The sequence below is a fragment of the Dryobates pubescens genome, chromosome 7, assembly GCF_014839835.1.
Source record: "Dryobates pubescens isolate bDryPub1 chromosome 7, bDryPub1.pri, whole genome shotgun sequence".
In the NCBI taxonomy this organism is placed as follows: Eukaryota; Metazoa; Chordata; class Aves; order Piciformes; family Picidae; genus Dryobates; species Dryobates pubescens.
Window position 1 is genome coordinate 5850491 of NC_071618.1, and position 23529 is coordinate 5874019.

Genomic DNA, 23529 nt, shown 5'->3' on the forward strand with positions numbered 1-23529 from the left:
AAAGAGAGAACTTCAAATTGGCAATTAATTTTGAGACCAGTGTTTTGTTTCAGCAGTTGGTTCTGATGGCAGCCTTATTGTAAACATAGATCTCTCTGCTACATTTTTAATTGTTATTGAAGGTTTAAATGACATTCTAGATGGACAAAAATTATTAGACACAATTCATGAGTAAACTGACATGGATTTTGTACAGATCAAAGGAGAAATTTTAACTAAGAGTTAAGAGTATTGAAGCCAAATTAAGAGTATTGAAGCCAAATGTTTTCTTGGACAGAAAAAAAATTAAAGTGATTTATACCTTGCACTTCTTTCTTCTCTTCTTGTGTGTTAGCCTGAGCTTCAACATTTTTTACTGAGTGGCTCTTGCAGCAGGCTAGAGTATAAAAATACAAACCTAATTATTCTGAGAAGCTTTCTAAAGATAGTATTTGCAGCTAAAATTTCATGTACTGAAAAATTACCTTGAGCAGAAGGTTTTGTTTTCACAATGTAGAACATGATGATAAGAACAATGGCAATAGCCATTATGAAGATGGTAGACATTGCAATTATAAGAGCTGTAGCCAGATGTCCTTGTCCTGAAAGATCTGCTGGAATAAACCACCACAACAACAAATATTTTCATAAAGAAGCAACTCAGAGTTGCAGAGAAGAGGTAACAGTTTGCAGTCTGCTCTACACCTACATCTTGCATGCTCATTTAGGTGACCTGGGTCTTAGTCACTCATTAAGCATTGAAAAACTTGCTGCTCCGTCTCAAAGGCAAACTAATTAACAGTTTTTCATAATTGTGGCACTTATGCCAGACTAACCAATTAACAGTATTCATTAAAAAGTAACAATCAGGTGTAAAGATGTAGAAAATTATCTGGCAACAATAGAGGAAGCTATATGTAATCCAGAATAGCAGCTTTCCTAACAGTATTCTGGGAAGCAGCAAACAAATGGGATGAGAGCTACAATGAGTGTTGATAGCAATGGCTGCCTAAAAAGCTGTGCAGTAAAAAGGAAAACACAATGCACATGTAGAGGAACTGATGTTTTTCTAGGACAGACTTAAAATGCAGCAGGGCTAGCAGGTGAATTTAAAATAAGGTATGCAAAAAGGTATTTGGAAGCAGAATTTGGATGTGAAAGACTAGAATTAAAAAGCCACAAAAGGATGTGGAAAAATGACAGATATGCTAAAACTCATCAAAACTTTAGCTTTCCTGAAAACATGATCCTCAGCAATCATATTTCTAGACAATAATAGGAAGATCAGCATCGCCAGTACTTAATTAACTGCATCATTCCTGTTGTGTCATCTCAGCTTCCTGTATTCTTAAAGCCTAATAATCACGCTGGAGAACTGTTTATGTTAGCTCAGTAAGAGACTGGCCACATTTTGTGCTTTAAATTATTTTCACTAGTCTAATCTAAGCCTGGCTGAGGTGTAGTCTCATTTCTGTACCTCTACAAATAATGAGCTAAATTTATTGCTGTCATTACTGAGTAGGGTTTTAGAAATCCAGAAATAGCGGCAATGAAGTTCACAGCAGATATTTTCAGTTCAATTGCACTTTGTTGATGCCATTTTCAAAATAAACAGTTGCTAAATTAACTATGTGAATGCATTTTTACCTTTATGAGCATGCTGGTATGGAGAGAAAGTGCTTGTGCCAGAGGTACTTGGAAAAATGGATGAAATGCCAGAGGTTGCCCCTGTGCCTGCAATATAAGCAGAAATGCCATAAACTTCCATGGTTTCTTCATCTAGGAAGGAAGGAATACGGTGGCTCAAGTAAACAGGGACTTAGCTTTGATTGCATTTCCCAATCATTATCAAAGAACCACTAAAAAAGCAACCATTGTTGCTTTTTGAAATGTTACTGATCCAAACACATGATTCTGGCATATTGAAAATTGTACAAAGATCACATTTTTGCATAGCATCTACAGGGAGTGGAATAAGTCAGTGCTCCTGAACAGTTACAAACATAGAAGAAATCCAAGCATCTTCAGACACGGCCAACTGTGATACATGGATTCCTGTGTTACAGATCTGTCATAGAATCATAGAATGGTTTGGGTTGAGAGGGACCTCCTAAAGTCATCTAGTCCAACCCCTCTGCACTAAGCAGGGACATCCTCCATTAGATCAGGTTGCCCAGAACCCTGTTGAGCCTGACCTTGCCTGTCTCCAAGGATGGGACCTCAATTACCTCCCTGTGCAGCCTGTTCCAGTGTTCCACTCCCCTCATGGTAAAGAACTTCCTCCTAATGTTCAACTTAAATCTTTGATTTAAAACCATTGTCCCTCATGCTACCTCTACAGGCCTTTGTAAAGAGTGTCTTTCCAGCTTTCTTGTGGGCCCCCTGCAGATACTAGAAGGTCACTATTAGGTCTCCCTGGAGTCTTCTCTTCCCCAGGCTGAACCACACCAGCTCCAGCTCCCTCAGCCTGTCCTCACAGGAGAGGTGTTCCAACCACCTGATGATTTTTGTGGCCCCCCTTTGGACCTGCTCCATCAGGTCCATGTCCTTCTTGTGTTGAGGACACCAGACCTGGACACAGTAACAGAATAAAGGGACAGAATAAAGGGCCGTAATCACCTCTCTTGATCTCTTGGCTACTCTTTTGTCATGGGTAGTGGAAATTTCTCCAGGATCCAAGTGATGAATTAAACTATTTACAACCTCCACTCCACTATTTGCAACTATAGGTCCCAGGTCCCAGCTAGTAAATTCATCAGATTAGTGTTTCTCACAAGCATCCTTCACTAGCAGGATCACCGTGATTTATGCAAGCACCCAAGACCCCATAGGAAAACCTAAGAAAGGTGACAAATAATAGTGTTGAATGCCTGTCTGTTTCATGGGCCTGTACTATCATAAAAGGGAATATTAGAATTTCCTGCAGTCTAGCTGGACTCTATGTTTCTTATGATTCCCCCTGACAATCCTTATCGACATTCTGGGGAGGGAGCAAATCCACAAAATCAGTGAAATAAAGAACTTGTGGGAACACTTTACACTGTCAGAGGAGTGAGATTGTCCAATAAGGGTTTCCATGTCTAAATTCTATGGCTAAGTTTAAAAGTTACTATTAATCTTCTAGATGGTGCCACACACCATGATTTCAAAACATGAGAACAAGTCATAAATTAACATATTTTGACAATACTAGACCATACTGAATACTGTTAGGAATAAGGCTGTTGATGGGAATGCTTTCATGGAGGATGGTGGTGGCATAAAATTCCAAAACAGCATAAAAAAGTTAGAGTTGGGAGAAAACATTCTCCTCACTCCCAAGCAAAACTTCAATATAATTGGTAAGCAGGTAATAAAAGCAGCAACAATCAACAATATCTTTTGGCTTGGAAAAGCAATGCAATCCCTCCTGCTTTGTATTAGCTGTCTATGGAAATGCCCAGTGATAATTAAATGTAGGAGATCTAAAGCCAAAAGTCTGTTCCCATCATCTGTGAGGTGCACATAGCACACAACTCCACAAGCTAGTTTGGCAACCAGAGTAGCTGAAAACTAACTTTGAAATTAAATCCACCAGGTAAACCTGACAGGAAATTGAGCACTCTGGAATGTTCCATGATTAAGAGCTAAACAACAGACATTAAGAGAAATGGTATCTAAAAAGATAAAAAAGTATTACCTAATAGGAAGCATGGTTGCACATAGTGAATGAGAATTACAGACTTTAAGTGGCTACAAAAGATTATTTGCAGGTGGTTTCAAAAGAAATGTTATTTAACAATGGAAAAACTTCTTTCAGACCTCATTTGTTGGAAGAAAATGGATTAATTTATTATAACTGGGGGTTTTGTTCAGGCTGAAGCAGTGTTTTAATAGCATTTAAACTACACTAACTTGTTAATTTAAATGCTTTTCATATATATATATATATATGTATGCTTTTCATTTAATGATAGGCAGATTACATCAGCTTTGCCTTTGGTTCCTTCTCTGTGGCAGGCTTTCTTTTAAGAATAACTAGTTATGAACCCCCTAAGCTGCAATACAATAGTAGACCATCTAGGCATCAGTAGGTGAAGATGCCGTCATCATGTAGTGGAGATTAAAGAGGTAATTAATTAATTTTTTGACAATTCTTCATGAAACTGAAGTGAACCATCCTTGATCCCAACCTCTGTATTTATTCATCATGGCTGGACAATGGAAGAAATCTAGTCAATGGCCAATGTTGTAGCCCAGCACTACCTTTAAATCCACAGCCACCAGGCTCAACGCCTATTCTTGCAATCCCCCTGGCAAATCCACTTACAGCCAATTGTGATTCTGTGCAGTCCTTGCAAGCTGCAACAAGTCAACAATAGCTTCTCTTATACTGTCTCTCACTGAATACAGGCAAACTGTGCTGCTTTGTCTGTGTGGAGCTTATCTAACAAGCTTCAGCTCGTCTCCTCCATAAGCAAGCTTTATCAAACTCTCGTCTCTCTGATTTCCGTCATCTGGAATATGTAGTCACTGAAGTATTTCTGCCTAATCAATCTTTCAGTTGTTTCCCATTGTTAACCTTATGTTTTCCACCCATCTGTGAAAGGAAGTGGAGCCTTTCAAGGTGGTAAGTCACTCAGTGGTGCGTAGCACAGGAACGGTAAGGAGGAAGGTCATCCATTCTTTGTTCAGCATCATGTCACTCTTCACCCGTCTCTATCCATCAGGATGCTATGTGCTGCCCACGCCTTGCACAGAGATGTATGTACACACAAGAGCTGCTCCTATACACAGCAGAGAACTGCTTCATCTCCAGAGCCTACGTGTGGAATTTTCTCTGCATGGGAATGGGGCCACCTCATTTGCTCTGTAGTGCCTTTCATGGCAGAATCAAGGTTGGTGCTAAAACATGATGGCCTTCTACATATGCCTGGGTGGGTGTTAGTCCTTATGCATATTTTAAACCTATTATCAAATTTAATAATTTGGCATATTCATTATGAGCCAAGAACTTCTCTTTAGATGTGGCTTAGAAGAAAGTGCCAATTTGTGCACCTGCACTACAAAAGGAACCCCAAATGCTCCAGCTTCTGCAGAACTTCAGTTTGTCTCATCCTCGTGTGAGCAAAAAGAAAAAGAACTTGTAGCTGCTGCTTTTTGCCAGTTCAGCACTACACCATGACTGCAATATCAGTTGTTCCTGTGCACATCCAATTTTGCATTCCAACCACGTTATTAATTCTTGTTCCACTTACATAATCTAGAAAGACTTAGATACAGCTCGGGCAGAGACATCCTAAGGTGTTACAGCACAACATATGGAAACAACTCTGTTTTAAGACAGAAAGACTGATGGATGCAATATAGCTGTGCAAAGGAGTACTTTATATTCCTAGAGACCTGTAAATGATATTGCAGGAACGTGATACAGGCATTAGGAAAGAAGTTTATCGCAGAAGATTAGTCAGCTTTTGCAGTACAAATATTTTTATTAAAAAAATGTGATTTCTTGGGGTCTAAGTGTAGTTTCATTTTAAAAAGGATTGTTTAAAAGAACAATTGAATTTGCATTCACATTTGAGTAATTCAGATTTTTTACCTCAAAAGGTAACTTTAACCTAAATTGCCACACGGTCAGACTTTCGCCCTCGTAGTGAACAAATGCTGGGCAATGAAAGAACCTTTCAAAGAACCTTTCTGCTTCATCTAACAGGACTGTTGCAGTTGTTCCCGTATCTTGGGACAGACATGCAGTAAGAAGTGACAAAACAACCAGATTTGTGAAAGGAGGAGGGCACAGAGAGAGGAGATTTTAGTAACATGCCCCCTTGCAAGTGTTGGAATAAAATCTGGTGCAGTACGAGACCATATGTGCTCCTGACATGTGTCACTGGTGGTGTCAGCTTACTGGTCCATGCAAAGGACTGCTGCTCACAGCCAGCAACAGCTTTTTCTTTTATTTCATATTTAATAACATATTATAAAAACACCCAAAGTGTCTATACAACAAACTATCAGACTGATCCTAAAATAAGAAGTGTTTAAAAAAATTATTTGTGTATATATGTATCTTGCCACTGAGTGCAGCTTGTTTTCTTCTGGTGCATCCCTTTTCTCACAGCCATGGTCCACTTATGAATAGCAATGTATGCTTGCTACAGCTAACCAAGCTGCAAGTACCATCACTGAGACTGCTTTACAGGAGCAAACTAAGTTAAAGCACACACACAAAATAAATATATAGCAGCCTGGAGTATGAAATTAAAACTAAATTATACTGAGATGAATTTCAATAAGGATAGACAGTTTATGGCTGACAAAATAATAGAAAACTGGATTATAACTAAAGCTAGTAATAAATGAAGACCTAAATGTGCAGAAAGCCAGCATCAGAATTTTCAAATTGATGTAAATTTATATTCAAATACTTACATGAAAGCTTTGGTTTTAAACTTAAGGAAACAACACTTCATATGGAAACCCTGTGCACTTTGAAAGCTGAAGCAGCAGTGAAAGCCAAACCACTCTCCAAGGTGACTACATGACTTCAGTAATCAAACTTAAACCAGTTCTCAAAACATTACAAATCACTAATTACAGAGCTGACCCCAGACAATGGAAGACTGACTTGCTACTATTTATTTGCTGTCTTTTATTTTCAGAGGACATACAGCACACTGTAAGACAGGTTACTCTAATGCTTCCTAGAGACACAAGCAGATACTTCAGTTAGTGTAGGCAGTGATTAAACCAGGAAGAGCACGAAGGAAACTAATTCCTGAGGCTGAACTTCCTGAAAATGGTGATAGCAAAGTTTCCTCAGACTTCTATTCCTGATCTGGTCATTCTCACTGTAAGCAACCACTGCTGCTCAAACACATAGAAGGAAGTATTTTATGTTGTTGTGCTCTCTGTAATGTTTTTAACTGCATTATTTCTCTCTTTTCATTGTGCTAGGGCAGTGAAGTGGCCTTAGCCTGACAATTCATTTGCATCTATTGGAATTCTGTTTAGGATTCACTTGGAGCTGTAATCACTGCACAGTACTAGTCATAGGCATGTGCTCCAAGAACTAAGCCTACACTCAGAAATTCAGTGTTATCATCTCTTTCTCTGTGCAATATGAAGGGGATAATTGCCAATTAAACCTTATTACAATGATTTCAGAGCATCGGAAGGAAGAGAACAGGCATGCAAGATACTGCTGTCCCATTTATGGTTTAGGAGTGAACTTTGTAGAATAGGTTATTGTTTGGAATTGGTGTTCCTGAGGGTCTTTTTCAACCTGAATGTTTCTGTGATTCTGTGATTTTGCCTGCATCTTCACAGCCAGCCTGTACAGGCAGTGGAAAGCTGCAGCTCTGCAGTTTTGCAGCTTGTTAGCCTGGCCAGAGCAATGCTGAAGAAACTTGCAACATCTCCCACGGGCGGATGGTGCTCCCCGTGGGAGCTGAAGCTCCAGCACAAACTAAAATGTCAAAGTGATTGGAGTTTTCTTTCAGGAGAACTGCATGGGAGCAGATGCCAGCCTGAGTGATACCTGGGCCAAACTTTCTCAGCAGTTAAAGACAGCATACCCCATATTTGCTTCTCAGATCTCTCCTTTTGAAAGTTTATGGCTGAGGCTGGCCAGTTTTGTCCTAAGATTAGGTTCCTTTCCTAAGACAAATCCTAAGGGGCTGTGAATTAGATCATACCACCAGTGAACAATAAAGCAGTTCCTTCAACATTTTGGCCATTCCATATGTGAAGAGGAATGAAGTGTTCCAAGATCAAACAAACAAACAAAAACAACACCAAAAAAACCCACAAACCCACAAAGAAGAGTTTGTTAGCTCCAGCTAATAAGCCTACCCAAATGTAAGCATAATGTGAAACAGAAGGAAAATCAAAACAAAACAAAATGTCCTGTTGATCATACTCCAAAAGAACAAAACTGGTAAGGAAAGAAAGTCTGTGATATTATAAAGACTAGAGTTAAAATTAAAATATCTGAAATAATTGTTTTTCACTAGTACAAGTGGTTTTGGCAGTGGGTTTGTTTGTGTTCAGCTCTTCAGTGAAGGAGGCTGAGTTCTTGGTCTTCAGTACACGGGTAGAGAAATGACCTCCCAGTTACAACTTGTCACTTCCATCCAGTTAGTCAATTGTTCCATCTCCTCTGTTTAGTTGTTTTTTGAGTTATAATGATACAACAATAAAAACTATCTTCTGTGTTTCTAGATGCTATTTGTTCTCTGGTAATTAAAAACATAGCTACTTCTTTTCCTTTGTTGTTTTTCTGTGTTTTTTTTAAAATAGATTCCTGAGGCATCAGCAGTAGGTGTAGGCTTGAAAGAGCACACACATGTTCATTATTGCAGCTTTTAAAACATGCAAGCAGAAAAAAGGTAAGAGGAAATAACAGTATTTTGTGTATGAATATATACAGACCAAAAAAAGGAAAAACCTCTGTCAGTTGCTAAAGTTCTCTAGCTCAATAAGTTGTGAGTGGGACAAGGAGTTGTGTTGTTGATGTTAATGTGTTAAAAATAACTTCAGAGTAAATGTTCTCCAAGTTTTTGTATCAGTGGTTGATTTTGCTTTCTTCTATCATTTTTAAAATGCAATGGTAAATATCAAAGTTGAGAGAGAGGAGCAGAAATTGCCTGAGAATTGCAGCTGCAATTTCTCTATCAGAGAAGCTCCAGGTAGGCTGAAATTTTCCATCTTTTGCGTTCAACTTTACACTGGATAAAAGAAAAGAAACAAACCACAGCCCTCCCCCCCACAAACTACCAACACAAAAACAATAAAACACCCTACTTAGTAACTCCAAATCCAGAGGTGTTGACAGAAAATCCAGCACCATTAACCACATCTTAAAGTGGTTTGGTGCTCATTATTTGATTTGCATAGGAAACCTGCCTCTCCCACTTTTTGCAGAGCTGCAATTTATCACCAGTTTACTGTCAGCAAGGGGCAGTAATGGCTCATGATTTGCTTCAGGCATGGCTTTGACAGCTTGACTTTGTGTTTCTCTGTGTTTAGGAGACCAGTCCTGAGGTGCAGTAGACTTGAGGGAACTGCATATTGAGAGCCCAGAAGACTTCCATAGGTATTTCACAGTGCACAAGTTAGTGCAAAATTGCAGTCTTTATGGTGATGTTTATCCTTTTCCCATTAAGAAAAAATCTTTCGTGCTACAGCAGCACATATCCTTATGCTCACATGTGGACAGCCCCTTCTCCATAGGTGCCTATTGCTTGTCATCTGAGACGAAGCCTGCTATTCCTCCTAGGCTGCTGAACAGCATTGCTCCCATCTTTCAGTCCAAAGAGTTTAAACACCATAACCTCTCCATACACTTGCCTCAATTAAAGTGCTGACCTCTGTGAAATGATTAGATGGTGTTGGGTGATAGGTTGCACTTGATGATCTCGAAAGTCTCCAACCTGGTTGATTCTGTATTCTGTATTCTGTAAATGTCTCACTCTCCTCCCACTCTCTTCCAACCTATTTTGTGCTATTTACGTTTCAAGTCCCTTGAGAGGGAGAAACAAAAAAAAATAACAACCAACAAACCACCAAACCCAAAACCAGCAGTTGACACAGACCCTTCAGGGAATTTCTTTCTCACTTTCAATGCTTTCTGCACTCATATTTTCAGATGCTGAGACACAGGGTGTTCATCTCCTTTCCGTTGCACGGCAGGCTCTTAGAGTTGAAAGCTATTTGTTTGCCCTTTGATCAAACCCAAATACTTTTCTGCCAGATAAAATGCATCATCAGGCAAATTCTCTGAGCAGGTTTCCATGCAGCAGCACACGCACCTCACTTCATTCTCCCTCTGGCCCTCTGTGGCACACAGGCCAGGCACTTCGCCAACAGGGTATTTTTCCACCTAAGGGGAGCACTGCTGTCCTCCGACCCTGTTTCAGACATGCTGAAGGTGTGAAATGGGATTTATCGGCCTTCATTTTTCTGTCTAGAAGTGCAGAGGCAGAGTTCATCAGCTATAGTTTCCTGGTTTTATGTAATTTGCCATTGTTCATTAGGTCACCTTTCTCCAGAAGTGTGTTTCATGCAGGAGTGTTTGAAAGAAAAGGAGCTCTAGGGCAGAGTCTCCGCTTCAGTATGAGGCTGTCTCCTGAACATTGTTCAATGCTATTTTGAAGTATTAAGAAAGGAACAGAAGATTCCACTTGGACCACTTGGAGTTATCATTCTGGGTTCTCCACCACAATAGCTAATCGTTAAACAGAAGGATGTTCTGCATGGAAGAACCATTCCTTCCATCGAGCTGATACTATCCTTCACATAAACAGAAGCCATGTGTTCATGTTAAGGTGTGCTCAAAGCACAGGACTTTGATGAATTTTGAACATGCAAACCTCAAAAAATGATGTGGTTGTCCAACACTGACATGTTACCTTTTCTTTACACTGGTATAATTTGATGACAGTGAAATGTGTGATAGAGATCATTTGCTAATGCTATGCTTCCTGCTAGCATAACAATGAGTTTGCCAAGAAGATCCTGCAGCAAGGCTGGTTTTCTATCTGGAGTACAAATGGTTACTTTGAATTAGGGAACTGCCATTCCAAATAGGGTCTAGAGGTTTAGACATCATAAACCAAATTGCCTGAACTTAGTGATTAGAGGTATTTTGATTTTAAGAAGCTTTCCCACTTTTTGAACACCTGCAATCATATGGCTGATTTCACAGATTTGATTAAAATGGTAATTTTTACTCTTTCTAGGACTAATGCTTTCTCCTGTGTTAGTACCCAGTCAATTTGTTGGTTTATGCACCCGCCTAAATTCCTCTCAAACATAATATATATTTATTCTTCTGTCTGTCAAGCAAAAAATTGAATGTGGTTAATCAGTTGTGGAATTTGTACTTTCCTTACTTACAGAACTGAGTACGTTGTATTTCGTGTCTGCCTATAAAAGACAATACTTGGGTTTTGAATTGAATAATAGCTCTAAGATCTGCTGGTAGGTCCTTGCCAAATCAGTAAACTACAACATGTTTGTTAATATTTAAACCCCATTTCAGCATGTGTTTGAGGCAGACCATCAGAGCTGAGGAAGGGATTAATTTCTGGCTGTGGGCTAGCAGCAGGCATAGTTGTGTTCTCACCAGCCAGGCAGCTAGCCTGCACTCACATGCAGGAGAAAGCTTGTCTGCATCCTCCTTCCATAAATCCATAACTCCCACTGAGACTACTACCCTTATGTTTTCACTTACCTCTCTACCTCTACCAACACCTTACATTTACCTTATTTCCTAACACAGAACTATCTCACTGAAATCACACTCACTCTGCCCTTTCCCACTCCTGCTTTCTCAGGAACACTGCAGGACCACGTGGGCTTCTGCATTTAAGCAGGGCAAGGGACTGTACAGCTGATTCACCACTTTGCATTCAGACAGTTCAAGAATATGCTTCCTCCCAGGTTGTTATTCCTCACCAGGAGCTCTGTGAGGTGATAATTTTCCCCTGGCTTAACTGAGCCCTATAACTTTTGGAAAGGTGGTAGGTGTTCATGACATCCTCACAGAGCACAAATGATGCAGAGTTCAGCAGCATCTGAACTAATTACTCTTTATATACACAAAAAATCTCATTACTTTCATGTCAACCTCTGCTTTCAGATCAAGCAGGCAAAAAATAGCAATTATTTATCATGATACAGACGTTCAAAATAATAGAAGAGAAGCAGAATTTCAGTTTTAAATACATTAGGTTTCTCTGTGGGACTGATTATTTTCTTTTCTTTTTTCTTCTTTTTTTTGGGTGTTGTTTTGTTGTTGTGGTTGTTGTGGCTTGGTTTTGTGTTGGCTTTTGCTTGATTGATTGTTTTGTTTTGTTTTGGGTTTTTCAGAGATTTTTCACCTGATCTGCTCCAGAGAAGGTTTGTAAATTAATCTTCCCTTCCCTTCCCTTCCCTTCCCTTCCCTTCCCTTCCCTTCCCTTCCCTTCCCTTCCCTTCCCTTCCCTTCCCTTCCCTTCCCTTCCCTTCCCTTCCCTTCCCTTCCCTTCCCTTCCCTTCCCTTCCCTTCCCTTCCCTTCCCTTCCCTTCCCTTCCCTTCCCTCCCCTTTCCTCCCCTTTCCTCCCCTTTCCTCCCCTTTCCTTTCCTTTCCTCCCCTTTCCTTTCCTTCCCTTTCCTTTCCTTCCCTTTCCTTCCCTTTCCTCCCCTTTCCTTTCCTTTCCTCCCCTTTCCTTTCCTTCCCTTTCCTTTCCTCCCCTTTCCTTTCCTCCCCTTTCCTTTCCTCCCCTTTCCTTTCCTTTCCTCCCCTTCCCTTTCCTTTCCTCCCCTTCCCTTTCCTCCCCTTTCCTCCCCTTTCCTCCCCTTTCCTTTCCTTTCCTTTCCTTTCCTTTCCTTTCCTTTCCTTTCCTTTCCTTTCCTTTCCTTTCCTTTCCTTTCCTTTCCTTTCCTTTCCTTTCCTTTCCTTTCCTTTCCTTTCCTTTCCTTTCCTTTCCTTTCCTTTCCTTTCCTTTCCTTTCCTTTCCTTTCCTTTCCTTTCCTTTCCTTTCCTTTCCTTTCCTTTCCTTTCCTTTCCTTTCCTTTCCTTTCCTTTCCTTTCCTTTCCTTTCCTTTCCTTTCCTTTCCTTTCCTTTCCTTTCCTTTCCTTTCCTCCCCTTTCCTTTCCTCCCCTTTCCTTTCCTCCCCTTTCCTCCCCCTTACTTCTAGGGTGTTGCCTTTGCATTCTAGGGTGTTGCCTTTGCATTATAGTGCCTGGCTGTCCCTTCTCTCCACAACAGGAAGAGGTACCTATCCATTGCACACAAATGCAAACAAATAGGTACTGCTAGAGTGTCACACACACATACTTCCCCCACCCTTAGCAGCTCCTTTTGTCAATGAAATCTACAGAATTACCTCTCTTATCAGTACTGACAATAACGTGCAAACATCAGCCCTTGTATCAGTTTGAAACCAAAGGATGTGAAAAGCTGTCACACACTTTCACTAGGATCTACAAAGTGTCCCACGTTTCATAGCTGAACTGAAGATGAGTTTTTAAACACAGATTTATGTCTTCCTCTAACTACTGGTTAAGTAACCATAATAAGTCCTGTATAGCATATCATAGAATCATACAATTGCCTCTTAGCTGTCGAAAACCAGAGCACGGTTGAACACCAGCAGGTTCTAAAATCAACGATCTCTCCCCAGATGGTCAGTTTTCAGTCCTGTTGGCAAGGCTAGTTGGAAGCAGAAATTGCTTTGCCAAAGATGGAGTTATTTTTTGAATGTAATAATCACCCCTGAAAAACTCTGTATTGCGCTTCCAGATGACGGCAAGTCAAAGCCAGATGAAAAGCACAGAAACCCCAGAGCACTTACATTCTTTGGTGTTAGGAGGCGCCAACAGGCACGAGTAACACACCATCCCGTATATATTGCGAGGTCTGTTTTCCAGCATGTAGTAACTGAAATGAAGGGCAAGATGAGGCAAAACAGTGTGAATTAATATGCTATGACTGAGTATGGTTCAGCAGCAACCAATTATACCGAGATAAAATCATTTAGAAAAGCTCTCTTATAAGAAATTTGATGCAAAGATTGTTCTTCCCCCCCCCTCTTTTAACTGTGAATGGAAGCAGTGTTTCTCTTCTTCCTCTCCTCCTAAAATGCAGTTAATCAACCATCAAGCCTACATGACAAGCAGTAGTATCATTGCCTAAAACAACATTATTCTGCTTGCTGAGTTCAAGCTGCAGTTTACAGCATGCCCTGAAACAGGTTTTATTCAGAATAAGGAAATGCTATTTTTTGAAGCAGTAATCTTTCAAGCAAGCCTACCAGTTGGATACGGTTGGCTAATTTTTTTCACAAACAAGAACAATCTCCTCAAAGTTAAAACCAAACCAAGCCAAATCAGAATAGAAAAGCAGCACTCTTCCAGGGAAAGCCAGATTAGGTTTCACAGCTTTTCTTCTTTCAGTGCTTTCTTGTTGTATACTTAGTCCCTGATAATGGAATTACAGCACACAGGAAAGTTTTTCCTTATTGGAAGTTCTGGGCTGCTAATAAAGTTAGTGTTGACATGAGGTAATTGGTTATGCAAGAACTGGATCCACAGGCAACCTATTGAGTAAATTGCATCAAAATCATAACACAGTCAATGTTATGGATATGTCTTTACAAATCACTTGTGAATCACTATAGATGTTAATGAAGAAATTAAGAAATTCATAATCTGTATTTAACATAATAAACACTTTACACAAAGGCAAATCTGTTTTCTGCTCTTAGGTACCTGCCTATGCATGATACTAGGCTTTTTTTTCTGGAAAATGTGTGCACTGTCACAAATTACCGGCTAAAACTGTCCATCAAAATCAGCTGGTCATTAATGAATGACAAATTGCCTACAAATAATGGATAGAGGTCCAGAAAATGAGTGTGCAGAGATGAAAGGTGGGAACAGGGGCTGGTGGTACCTCAGAAAGCAGGTAAACTGAACATGGTTCCTCCTTTCTTTCTTACTGGTTTTAAAAGAATTGCTGGCACCCATCCCTTCAAATGTCTCTTGTTCCCACTCTGCCAGTCTACCCTTCTCTCAGGGGCAAAACTACATCCTTCCTCTCTTACAGGTGTTATACTCACATTAGATTGTGAAACAGTTAGTATGACTGCCAAAAAAACCCACCCAAACCCAAAAAAAGCAAAAGAGTGGCAGTCCAAAGATACATATATAACCTATAAAGAAAAGACAAGACAGCTACAATGCACAGTCTAAAAGCTGCAGTGGTTTTGGAATGACAAACAACTCTTCCGACAATTAATTCAATCAAGCTGGTGAAATATTTGTTGGGTTTTGCCACATTGCAGACTGGTGGAGGACATGTAAAGAAAACTGAAGATGATGTTGATGGCAAGCAACTGAGTTCATCCACATGACTCAGAAGCTCTGCAGCTGAAAGCACGAATGATTTACTCATACGAAGCACTGGCAACAGATCTGTATTTATGGCTACTCTGCAATGCATCAAATATTAAAGGCAATGCTGGAAATACCTGATCATGGCCCAGTAATGAAACAATGAATTTTCACAGTGTTACTTTTCCACTATGAGACTCATTCTTTGTCTTTCCTTTAACACCTGCAGCCTCAGATTTTTAAGTGTTACAAGCCAAATTCAAGAGTAAAGACTAGACAGAAAACCAGTCAAAATGCCACTCCTTCCTTAAAACACCTCAGAGGAGAGCACTGAATTCACATTTGCTCTAACCATGAACAAACACATGAAAAGGAGAAGTGTCTGCAGTGGAGGCATCTCTGCTTACATTTAAAAATAAAATTATTTCTTTGCAATTCCATCCTTCTTAACCTGTTCTATTTACCGTGATGGAAGATCTTCTGGACAGGAGCAGCAGATGAAACCTGCAGTGTCAAGGAGGGTAGTTCTAGGTACCTCCCAAGTTCGCTGGCAGCTGAACTTTGGTTTTGAGCTTTGGAGCCAAGCTTTTAAATGTTTCTACTCACAGCCTTGAGTCCCTCTTGTGTGCATGACAGATAGTATTATTCCTATTTTATGTGGAAGGGAACCCGAACACAAAGAAGCAGTGGATAGTGGAAGTTGTGTTTGACCAACCTGATAGCCTTTTATGAGGACATAACCAGGTGGATAGATGATGATAGAGCAGTGGATGTGGTTTATCTTGATTTCAGTAAGGCATTTGACACTGTCACCCACTGCATCCTTGCAGCTAAGCTGAGGCAGTGTGGTCTGGATGATCAGGCAGTGAGGTGGATTGAGAACCGGTTAAAGGGAAGAAGTTGGAGAGTTGTGGTCAATGGGATGGAGTCCAGTTGGAGGTCTGTGTCTACTGAGTTCCTCAGGGGTCAGTACTGCAAACACTGCTGTTCAATATATTCATCTACAGCCTGGATGAGGGCACGAAGCGCACTGTCAGCAGGTTTGCTGATGACACAAAACTGGGTGGAGTGGCTGATACAACAGAAGGTTGTGCTGCCATTCAGCAAGACTTGGACAGGCTGGAGAGTTAGGCAGTGAGAAATTTAATGAAATTCAGCAAGGGCAAGTGTAGATGCTTGCTGGGAAACAACCACCCCACGTACCAGCATGGGTTGGGGACTGAGCTGCTGGAGAGCAGTGAAGGGGAAAAGGACCTGGGGATGGAATGTTGACCATGAGCCAGCAATGTGTTCTTGTGGCCAAGAAGGTCAATGTCATTCTGGGGTGTCTTAGAAGGGGTGTGGTTAGTAGATCAAGAGAGGTTCTAGGAGAACTTCCACCTCCCCCTCTACTCTGCCCTCATGAGGCCTCATCTGGAATATTTTGTCTAGTTCTGGGCTCCTCAGTTCAAGAACTGCTGGAAAGACTCCAGCACAGAGCCACAAAATGATTAAGGGAGTGGAACATCTTCCTTATGAGGAGAGGCTGAGGGAGCTGGGGCTCTTTAGCTGGGAGAAGAGGAGCCTGAGGAGTGACCTCATTAATGTTTATAAATATGTAAAGAGTGAGTGCCAAGAGGATGGAGCCAGGCTCTTCTCAGCGATGCTCAATGACAGGACAAGGGGCAAGGGGTGGAAATTGAGGCATAGGAAGTTCCATGAAAACCTGAGGAAAAAATTTATCACGGTGAGGGTGATGGAACACTGCAACAGGCTGCCTAGGGAGACTGTGGAGCCTCCCTCTCTGGAAATATTCAAGACCTGGCTGGATGAGTTCCTGTGTGATCGGTGATCCTGCTCTGACAGGGGGGATTGGACTGGATGATCTTTCAAGGACCCTTCCAACCCCTAACATTCTGTGATTCTGTGATAACCCATGCTCTTATACCAAAGTTTTCCTTCTTTCCTAAAACTGATTATCAGTAATAGTGGGGGGGGGGGGGGGGGGAGGGGGGGAAGGAAAAATGTATAACTATCTAGCAGCTATTTTAAAGTAAACAATAGAGGAAGGCATTTGTAACCATGGGGAAAAGGCTGCCAGTTGAGTGATGTTTAGAACTAAGGGAAAAAAAGAACTAAGGGAAAAAAAGAGGGTGTATCATCTTTGGAAGAAAGGTGAGGCAACCCATGAAAAGTTTAAGGATGTAGCCAAATCATGCAGGAAGAAAATTAGGGAGGCAAAAGCACATTTGGAGCTTAGACTGGCCTCTGCTGTGAAGGGCAACAAAAAGTCCTTCTATAAATATATTAATAGCAAGAGGAAAGGTAGGGACAACCTCCACTCCTTGGTTGACATGGAGGGAAATGTTGTATCACAGGATGAGGAAAAGGCAGAGGTACTTAACACCTTCTTTGCCTCAATTTTTAATAGCAGGACAGAATGTCTTCCAGACAGCTGGCCTGCAGAGCTGGCAGAAGGAGCCAGGGAGCTGCATAGTTTCCCTATGTTCCATGAGCAGGAGATTGGAGCTCTCCTCAGCCACTTGGATCCCCACAAGTCCATGGGACCAGATGGGCTCCACCCTAGGGTACTGAGAAAGCTGGCAGATGAGCTGGCCAAGCCACTCACCATCATTTTTCAGCAGTCCTGGCTCACTGGAGAGGTCTCAGAAGACTGGAAGCTGGCCAATGTGGTGCCCATCCACAAGAAGGGCCGGTTGGATGAGCCAGGGAATTACAGACCTGTCAGCCTGACCTCAGTGCCAGGAAAGATTATGGAACAGGTCATCTTGAGCGCAACCACAGAGCACTTACAGGATGGCCAAGGGATCAGGCCCAGCCAGCATGGATTTAGGAAGGGCAGGTCCTGCCTGACCAACCTGATCTCCTTCTATGATCAGGTGACCCACCTGGTGGATGTGGGGAGGCCTGTGGATGTAGTCTACCTGGACCTCAGCAAGGCATTTGACACCGTTCCCCAGGCTGTCAGCCCATGGCTTGGATGGGAGCACACTGCGATGGGTTAGGAACTGGCTGGAGGGCCGAGCCCAGAGAGTGGTGGTGAATGGTGCCACATCCAGCTGGCAGCCAGTCACCAGTGGTGTGCCCCAGGGATCAGTGCTGGGCCCCATGCTCTTTAACATCTTTATTGATGATCTGGATGAGGGCATTGAGTCCATCATCAGTATATTTGCTGACAACACCAAGCTGGGGGCAGGAGTTGATCTGCTGGAGGGTGGAGAGGCTCTGCAGAGGGACCTTGACAGGCTGGACAGATGGGCAGAGTCCAACGGCATGAGATTGAACACATCCAAGTGCCGGGTTCTGCACATTGGCCACAACAACCCCATGCATAGCTACAGGCTGGGGTCAGAGTGGCTGGAGAGCAGCCAGGTGGAGAGGGACCTGGGGGTGCTGGTTGATGGTAGGCTGAACATGAGCCTGCAGTGTGCCCAGGCAGCCAAGAGGGCCAATGGTATCCTGGTCTGCATCAGGAACAGTGTGGCCAGCAGGAGCAGGGAGGTCATTCTGCCCCTGTACACTGCACTGGTTAGGCCACACCTTGAGTCCTGTGTCCAGTTCTGGGCCCCTCAGTTTAGGAAGGAGGTTGACTTGCTGGAACGAGTCCAGAGAAGAGCAACGAAGTTGGTAAGGGGTTTGGAACACAAGCCCTACGAGGAGAGGCTGAGGGAGCTGGGGTTGCTTAGCCTGGAGAAGAGGAGACTCAGGGGTGACCTTATTACTCTCTACAACTACCTGAAGGGAGGTTGTAGACAGGCGGATGTTGGTCTCTTCTCCCAGGCAGCCAGTACCAGAACAAGAGAACACAGTCTCAGGCTGTGCCAGGGGAGGTTTAGGTTGGATGTTAGGAAAAAGCTCTATACAGAGAGAGTGATTGCCCATTGGAATGGGCTGCCTGGGGAGGTGGTAGAGTCGCCATCACTGGAGGTTTTCAGGAGGAGACTTGATGGGGTGCTTGGTGCCGTGGGTTAGATGTTTGGGGGGTGTTGGATTGGTTGATGGGTTGGACGCGATGATCTTGAAGGTCTCTTCCAACCTGGTTTATTCTATGTATTCTATGGTTTGTCTAAAAATCTTTGATCAGAATGTGTCATGTGTTCATCTTTTCCTCAGGCTTCCTTACTGAGCTGGTGAAAAATTACAGATGGATGAGATGCCCCTATATATAGTTGGCAGCATGTGGACTGTTACCTTGGGACAGTTTGCATTACACTAGGGAAGCATATTTCTTAAAATGGACATTTTGATTTTTCCCTTTCATTGACTCACGGCCTCTTTGAGGTTTACTGCCCAGGCAAGGGATCATTCAGCCAGCTGGCACTTACCTAGGTGCCTGGCTGTCCCTGTGTCACTAGGTACAATGAGGAAGGTGGCTGGTCAGTTGCTGCAGCTCACCAGCTCTCTGCTCTGATGCAAGGCCTTTGTATTTTCCCCACTACCACACAGGAGCAATCTCTGGGGTCTCTTTAAGCTGCATAAGGACTCAAGGCAGCTTCACAGCTTGTTTTAGCACATATTTAATTTATCTTGAGAATTTCACCTCTTCAAGTTCAGAGTAAGAAGGTGTTTCTCCTTAGCTGTTGGCTTTGTCAAAGTATCTCAGGGCCCGAGAGTCACACACAGAGTGGCACACTGCCAGACTCAGGCAGGCCAGTTTCTGCTCCAGGTTACACCTGTGCAAACACGCTGTTTTGAGATTGCTCCCCAAGCACCAGCTGTGCAAGCTTATTATTTTCAGCTAGCACTCTGTTCCCACCTGTGTGACCTCATTAGTCCTGACAAAAATTGCAAAAGAGCAACTGTTGCCACTATTTAACTTTCTTGCTCTTTATGATAAAGGAGGGGAAGTCAAGAGGGAACTCAGTTCAAATCACATCATCAGTCTGTTCAGCTGGCATCTAGACAAGTCCTTCTTTTTATTTGTAAACTGTGAACATTTCACACAGACTCGCTGACATAATAAACCTGGAAGCTTGCAGGGCCTCTTTAGCAGAGCCTCTTTTGTACTGTAGGTTGTACAGTGTCTGCAAACCACAGAAAAGCCAAATGCCAGTAGGACTTACTCTCTAAACCAAAGAGGCATACTGGCTGAAACTGAAAAGGTATGTAAGGTGAGGTTGTGTTTCAGAGTGTTTACTCACCTTAAAAAATAAAATAAAAAGGTTGAGAAAGCAACTGTGTGCTTGGGTTTGCAGACTTTCTAAGGTAATACAGTCAAGAAGATATTGCCAACACACTCTATGCAACAATTGCTTTGTCATCATTGCTATTGGAATTATACTGAATGTAAGACACCATAAAAAACAGACTTCTTGGCATTCATTTTAAGCCCCTTCAGCCACCCCTGGAACTTGTTTTAAGTCTGAACAACAGCATGCACACCACATTAGCAGCTCTTTAGTCCTGTTTCTGTTGACTAGAAAGGAGCCTGAGAGACTAAAATGTGTTGGTAAATCACACCTAATAGCTATGTTATCTCAAGACCACAACTACTGACGAAGCAGCCAGTTCCTAAATACCCTATAGTGCCAACATCTACTCTACAGGGTATCGATGGCATCTTCATGGACCTTGTTAGTAGGATGTAGGACTTTAAAGGTGGCTCTCTGAAGCTGCAGCTGGAGGCCAATTTGAATTTCTGAGACCATCTAAAATGACACTGCACCCCTGTGCTTGGGTACATGATCAGTTCCCTTTCCACTTCTAGCAAGAGGAGAGGTTTCAGTTTTTCTAGTTGTTCCAAACAGTTGTTTCTCCAGTGTAATATCAGTAAGATTAATGACATAATCTGAGCTACTAAAGTCAATGGTGCTTTTGAAACACTTAAATGTATTCTTTTAGCAGAAATTAAAAGCATAACCCAACAGTATTGTATCTACAGTCAGCTAGAACATGAAGAAAGGCTGTCAGAGATTTTGACATTAAAAAATGGTATTTTGCAGTGCCTTGGGTAGAACAAATGTCTATGGTTAAATCTTTACCCTGGGAGACAAGGGCCACACTCTGCATCATTCTCCTGATCTCCAGGTGTCATGACTGTGGCTCGGAAAAAACCCTCGCAGTCTTTGTGCCGCCTGCATATCTGGTAACCTCCTCTGGAAAATTTCTCTGAAGGACAAGGAATGCAGCCATAGTCCTCATCTTTGGTGCCGTATCCACAAGTCTGCAACAACACAAAGTCAGTGAAAAGAAGGCTTGTGCTGCACACTGGCTTCTAGCAAAAGGGACTGTTTTTATCTTGGGCTGTTGGTTGTGTGGCACAAAGTCATACCAAGGGAAAGAAGTCTGTCATTTGGCCCCTCAAAAAGGACTGTCTCATAAAAAGGCTATAGAGGGATATAAGGATGTAGCATACTGTGTCCTGGAGAGCATTGTGCTCCTTGAAAGTGATTCCCCACAGCTATTTATACCATATTCCAGCAAACCATAGAAGTGAATTTCAACTACTGCTCAGACAGAAAGTGAATGGAAAATTGAAGAGTAGAGAAGAAGGTTACAGGGGAAACAGAGCAATGGCAGGGATATCAGTGATCTGGCTTTCGTGCTTAGAGAGGCCAGAAGGACCATTACAAAAGGCAGGATGAAATTTTGTAACCTCTGAACTCACATGTCCCAGCTGAACATTATGTTTAGATTAAATAAAACTAAACCAAACTGGTTATTATTCAAACAAACTTGTTCGGGACTACCAACTGTGTGAAATTCCTGCAATAGGATGTTTATCCCATTAAAACCAAACAGGATTTCAGTAATTTATTTTTTTTTAATAAGCAACAATTATCCGTTGTAAATCAAATACTTACTTAGGAACCATAATTTGAAATGTTGCAGAAGCATCCAAGTTCCTCTAGTGCCAAAATACCTTAGTGGGAGAGCGAAATTAAACCCTCAGTGCAGGGGGCCAGCGAGCGTGCCAGACTAACCAATTTATGGTAACCAATTTATGACACCATGCTGGAATGGTAGCATCAGATTTAATATAACTATTGAGTTGGGAATGCACTGGCAGAGCCTATGGGTGAAACTTTTACCTTACAACTGTTACAATACCATTTTCAACAGGTTGCTCCTGGGTTGTGTTGTACCACTATGCACGTGTGGAGCCTCCGCCTTGCTCCCACAACACCTCTGCAGGTGTGAGCACTCCTGCTTAAGCATCTCTGTCCTTCCCCATTTTCTCTACAACCTATACATTACAGTCATGTAAACACTTGGTTTTTGCATTTGATGCTTGATGTGTGTCCCCCTACCAGCAGAAGAAGCTGAAATTACCATGTAAGGCTCTTCGCCTGGCTCGCACTTGGGGCAGTCATGGCACATGCCTGTGGTCTGGTTGTAGTATTCATTCTCGCCACAGTTGGAGTATTCAGCACTGACAGAGTACACCAGGGAGACCTGTCACCAGAGAGCATTCCAGAGTCACTTCCACTGCTTTTATCCACCATGCTTCATTCCCTCCCCTTGCCCAGATGTTGTGGCTCAGAAAGCAGTGGGGGAAACATTGCAAAACATTGTAAACACTCCTAACACTCAGAAAGAGAAGTGGTGACACTACGTAGGCAACCTGGTCCTTCTAAGACTTTTTCAGAGCATTGATGTTTGTGCTTGTTGGCACAGCTACTTCTTGAAATACTGAAGGCTGTGATTCCTGACCTATTAATTCTTGTTTCCTCCTGACCAGCAAATGCCTGAGTTTGCACCTTCACTTCTCCCAGCTCTAATAAATCCTCATAAATGTGACTGTGAGGGACAATTATAACAACCCAAGACAATGTGCTGCCTCAGGCCTCAACTATGATCATACTGTGCTTCATGTGACATCCAAGCTAATTAGCTTTTCCAGCACTTTCTGACTCTGCTCCATCCTGTGTCATTCTCCTCCTTCCTGGGAACCTCAGTTTAAGCAGCATGAGCCCAGGTGTTTTATTGATTAGAAACCAATCACTTCATCAGTGTTCAGTTCCTAAGTCACTCGTAGCTATGTCATGATAAATCACAGCCATTTGCAAAGATCCAAGCAGAATGCAGTTATCTTTGCAGGCTGGAAAGACCTGTAGGCACGTAAATACCTACCACCAGAAAAGGGAACATGTGAGTCCATTTACGTTCACCCAGGTGAGCCATGCTTTCTTGATGTTTTACCTGAAAAGACAGAATGGGTGATTGTCTATGAATATGAGTAAATATTTGTGCATGTTGCCAAAATAAGAACAGAGGGGTGCATAAGCAGGACAAAGGTTACATGGGAGTGATGCCCAGAGGCCTGAACAAAGAGAGAGTGAGATGCGCACGTGCACTCACACACCCCCCCCCCACACATCCTCACTGCACACCTCTCTCCTTGGAGAAGACTGATGGCATGAGGTAACCCAGCCTTGCAATGTTTATAAACACATGAGAAACCAGATTTAAGCCCCATCACTTGGATTGCTGAGAAATCCTCCCATGGAAGAATCAAGGGATGTGCTTCAGTTGCTAAATGGGAGAGGGCTGGGGTGTCAGTAGCCTGGCTTGTGTCCACATTACTTAGTGCTTGATCCCACTGGATTAGCTTTGTCTAGGAATGATCTGGATGGTGCAGGCAAAAGCAGAGCCAAGGGAGCAAACCACTGGCAAGCACTGTGGGCAGTCATCATGCCAGGGCTGCACCTTCCTTGCTGACTCCTGCAGATCCATAGCAAAAACT

At 42.4% G+C, this 23529-nt stretch overlaps 1 protein-coding gene across 1 annotated transcript in view; it reads right to left on the reverse strand.

Annotated features, from left to right (window-relative positions):
* Positions 1 to 22981, reverse strand: part of EDAR (ectodysplasin A receptor) — a 29433-nt gene extending 6452 nt beyond the window's left edge. The window contains exons 1-7 of the mRNA XM_054163065.1: positions 22917 to 22981; positions 22116 to 22238; positions 20825 to 21006; positions 13304 to 13389; positions 1627 to 1713; positions 465 to 590; positions 302 to 376 (exon numbers count right to left, since the gene is read on the reverse strand). Coding sequence (XP_054019040.1) covers positions 302 to 376; positions 465 to 590; positions 1627 to 1713; positions 13304 to 13389; positions 20825 to 21006; positions 22116 to 22238; positions 22917 to 22967 — 730 coding nt within the window. The 5' untranslated portion in view covers positions 22968 to 22981. The remainder of the gene's footprint in view (positions 1 to 301; positions 377 to 464; positions 591 to 1626; positions 1714 to 13303; positions 13390 to 20824; positions 21007 to 22115; positions 22239 to 22916) is intronic.
* Between the last annotated feature and the right edge of the window lie 548 nt (positions 22982 to 23529).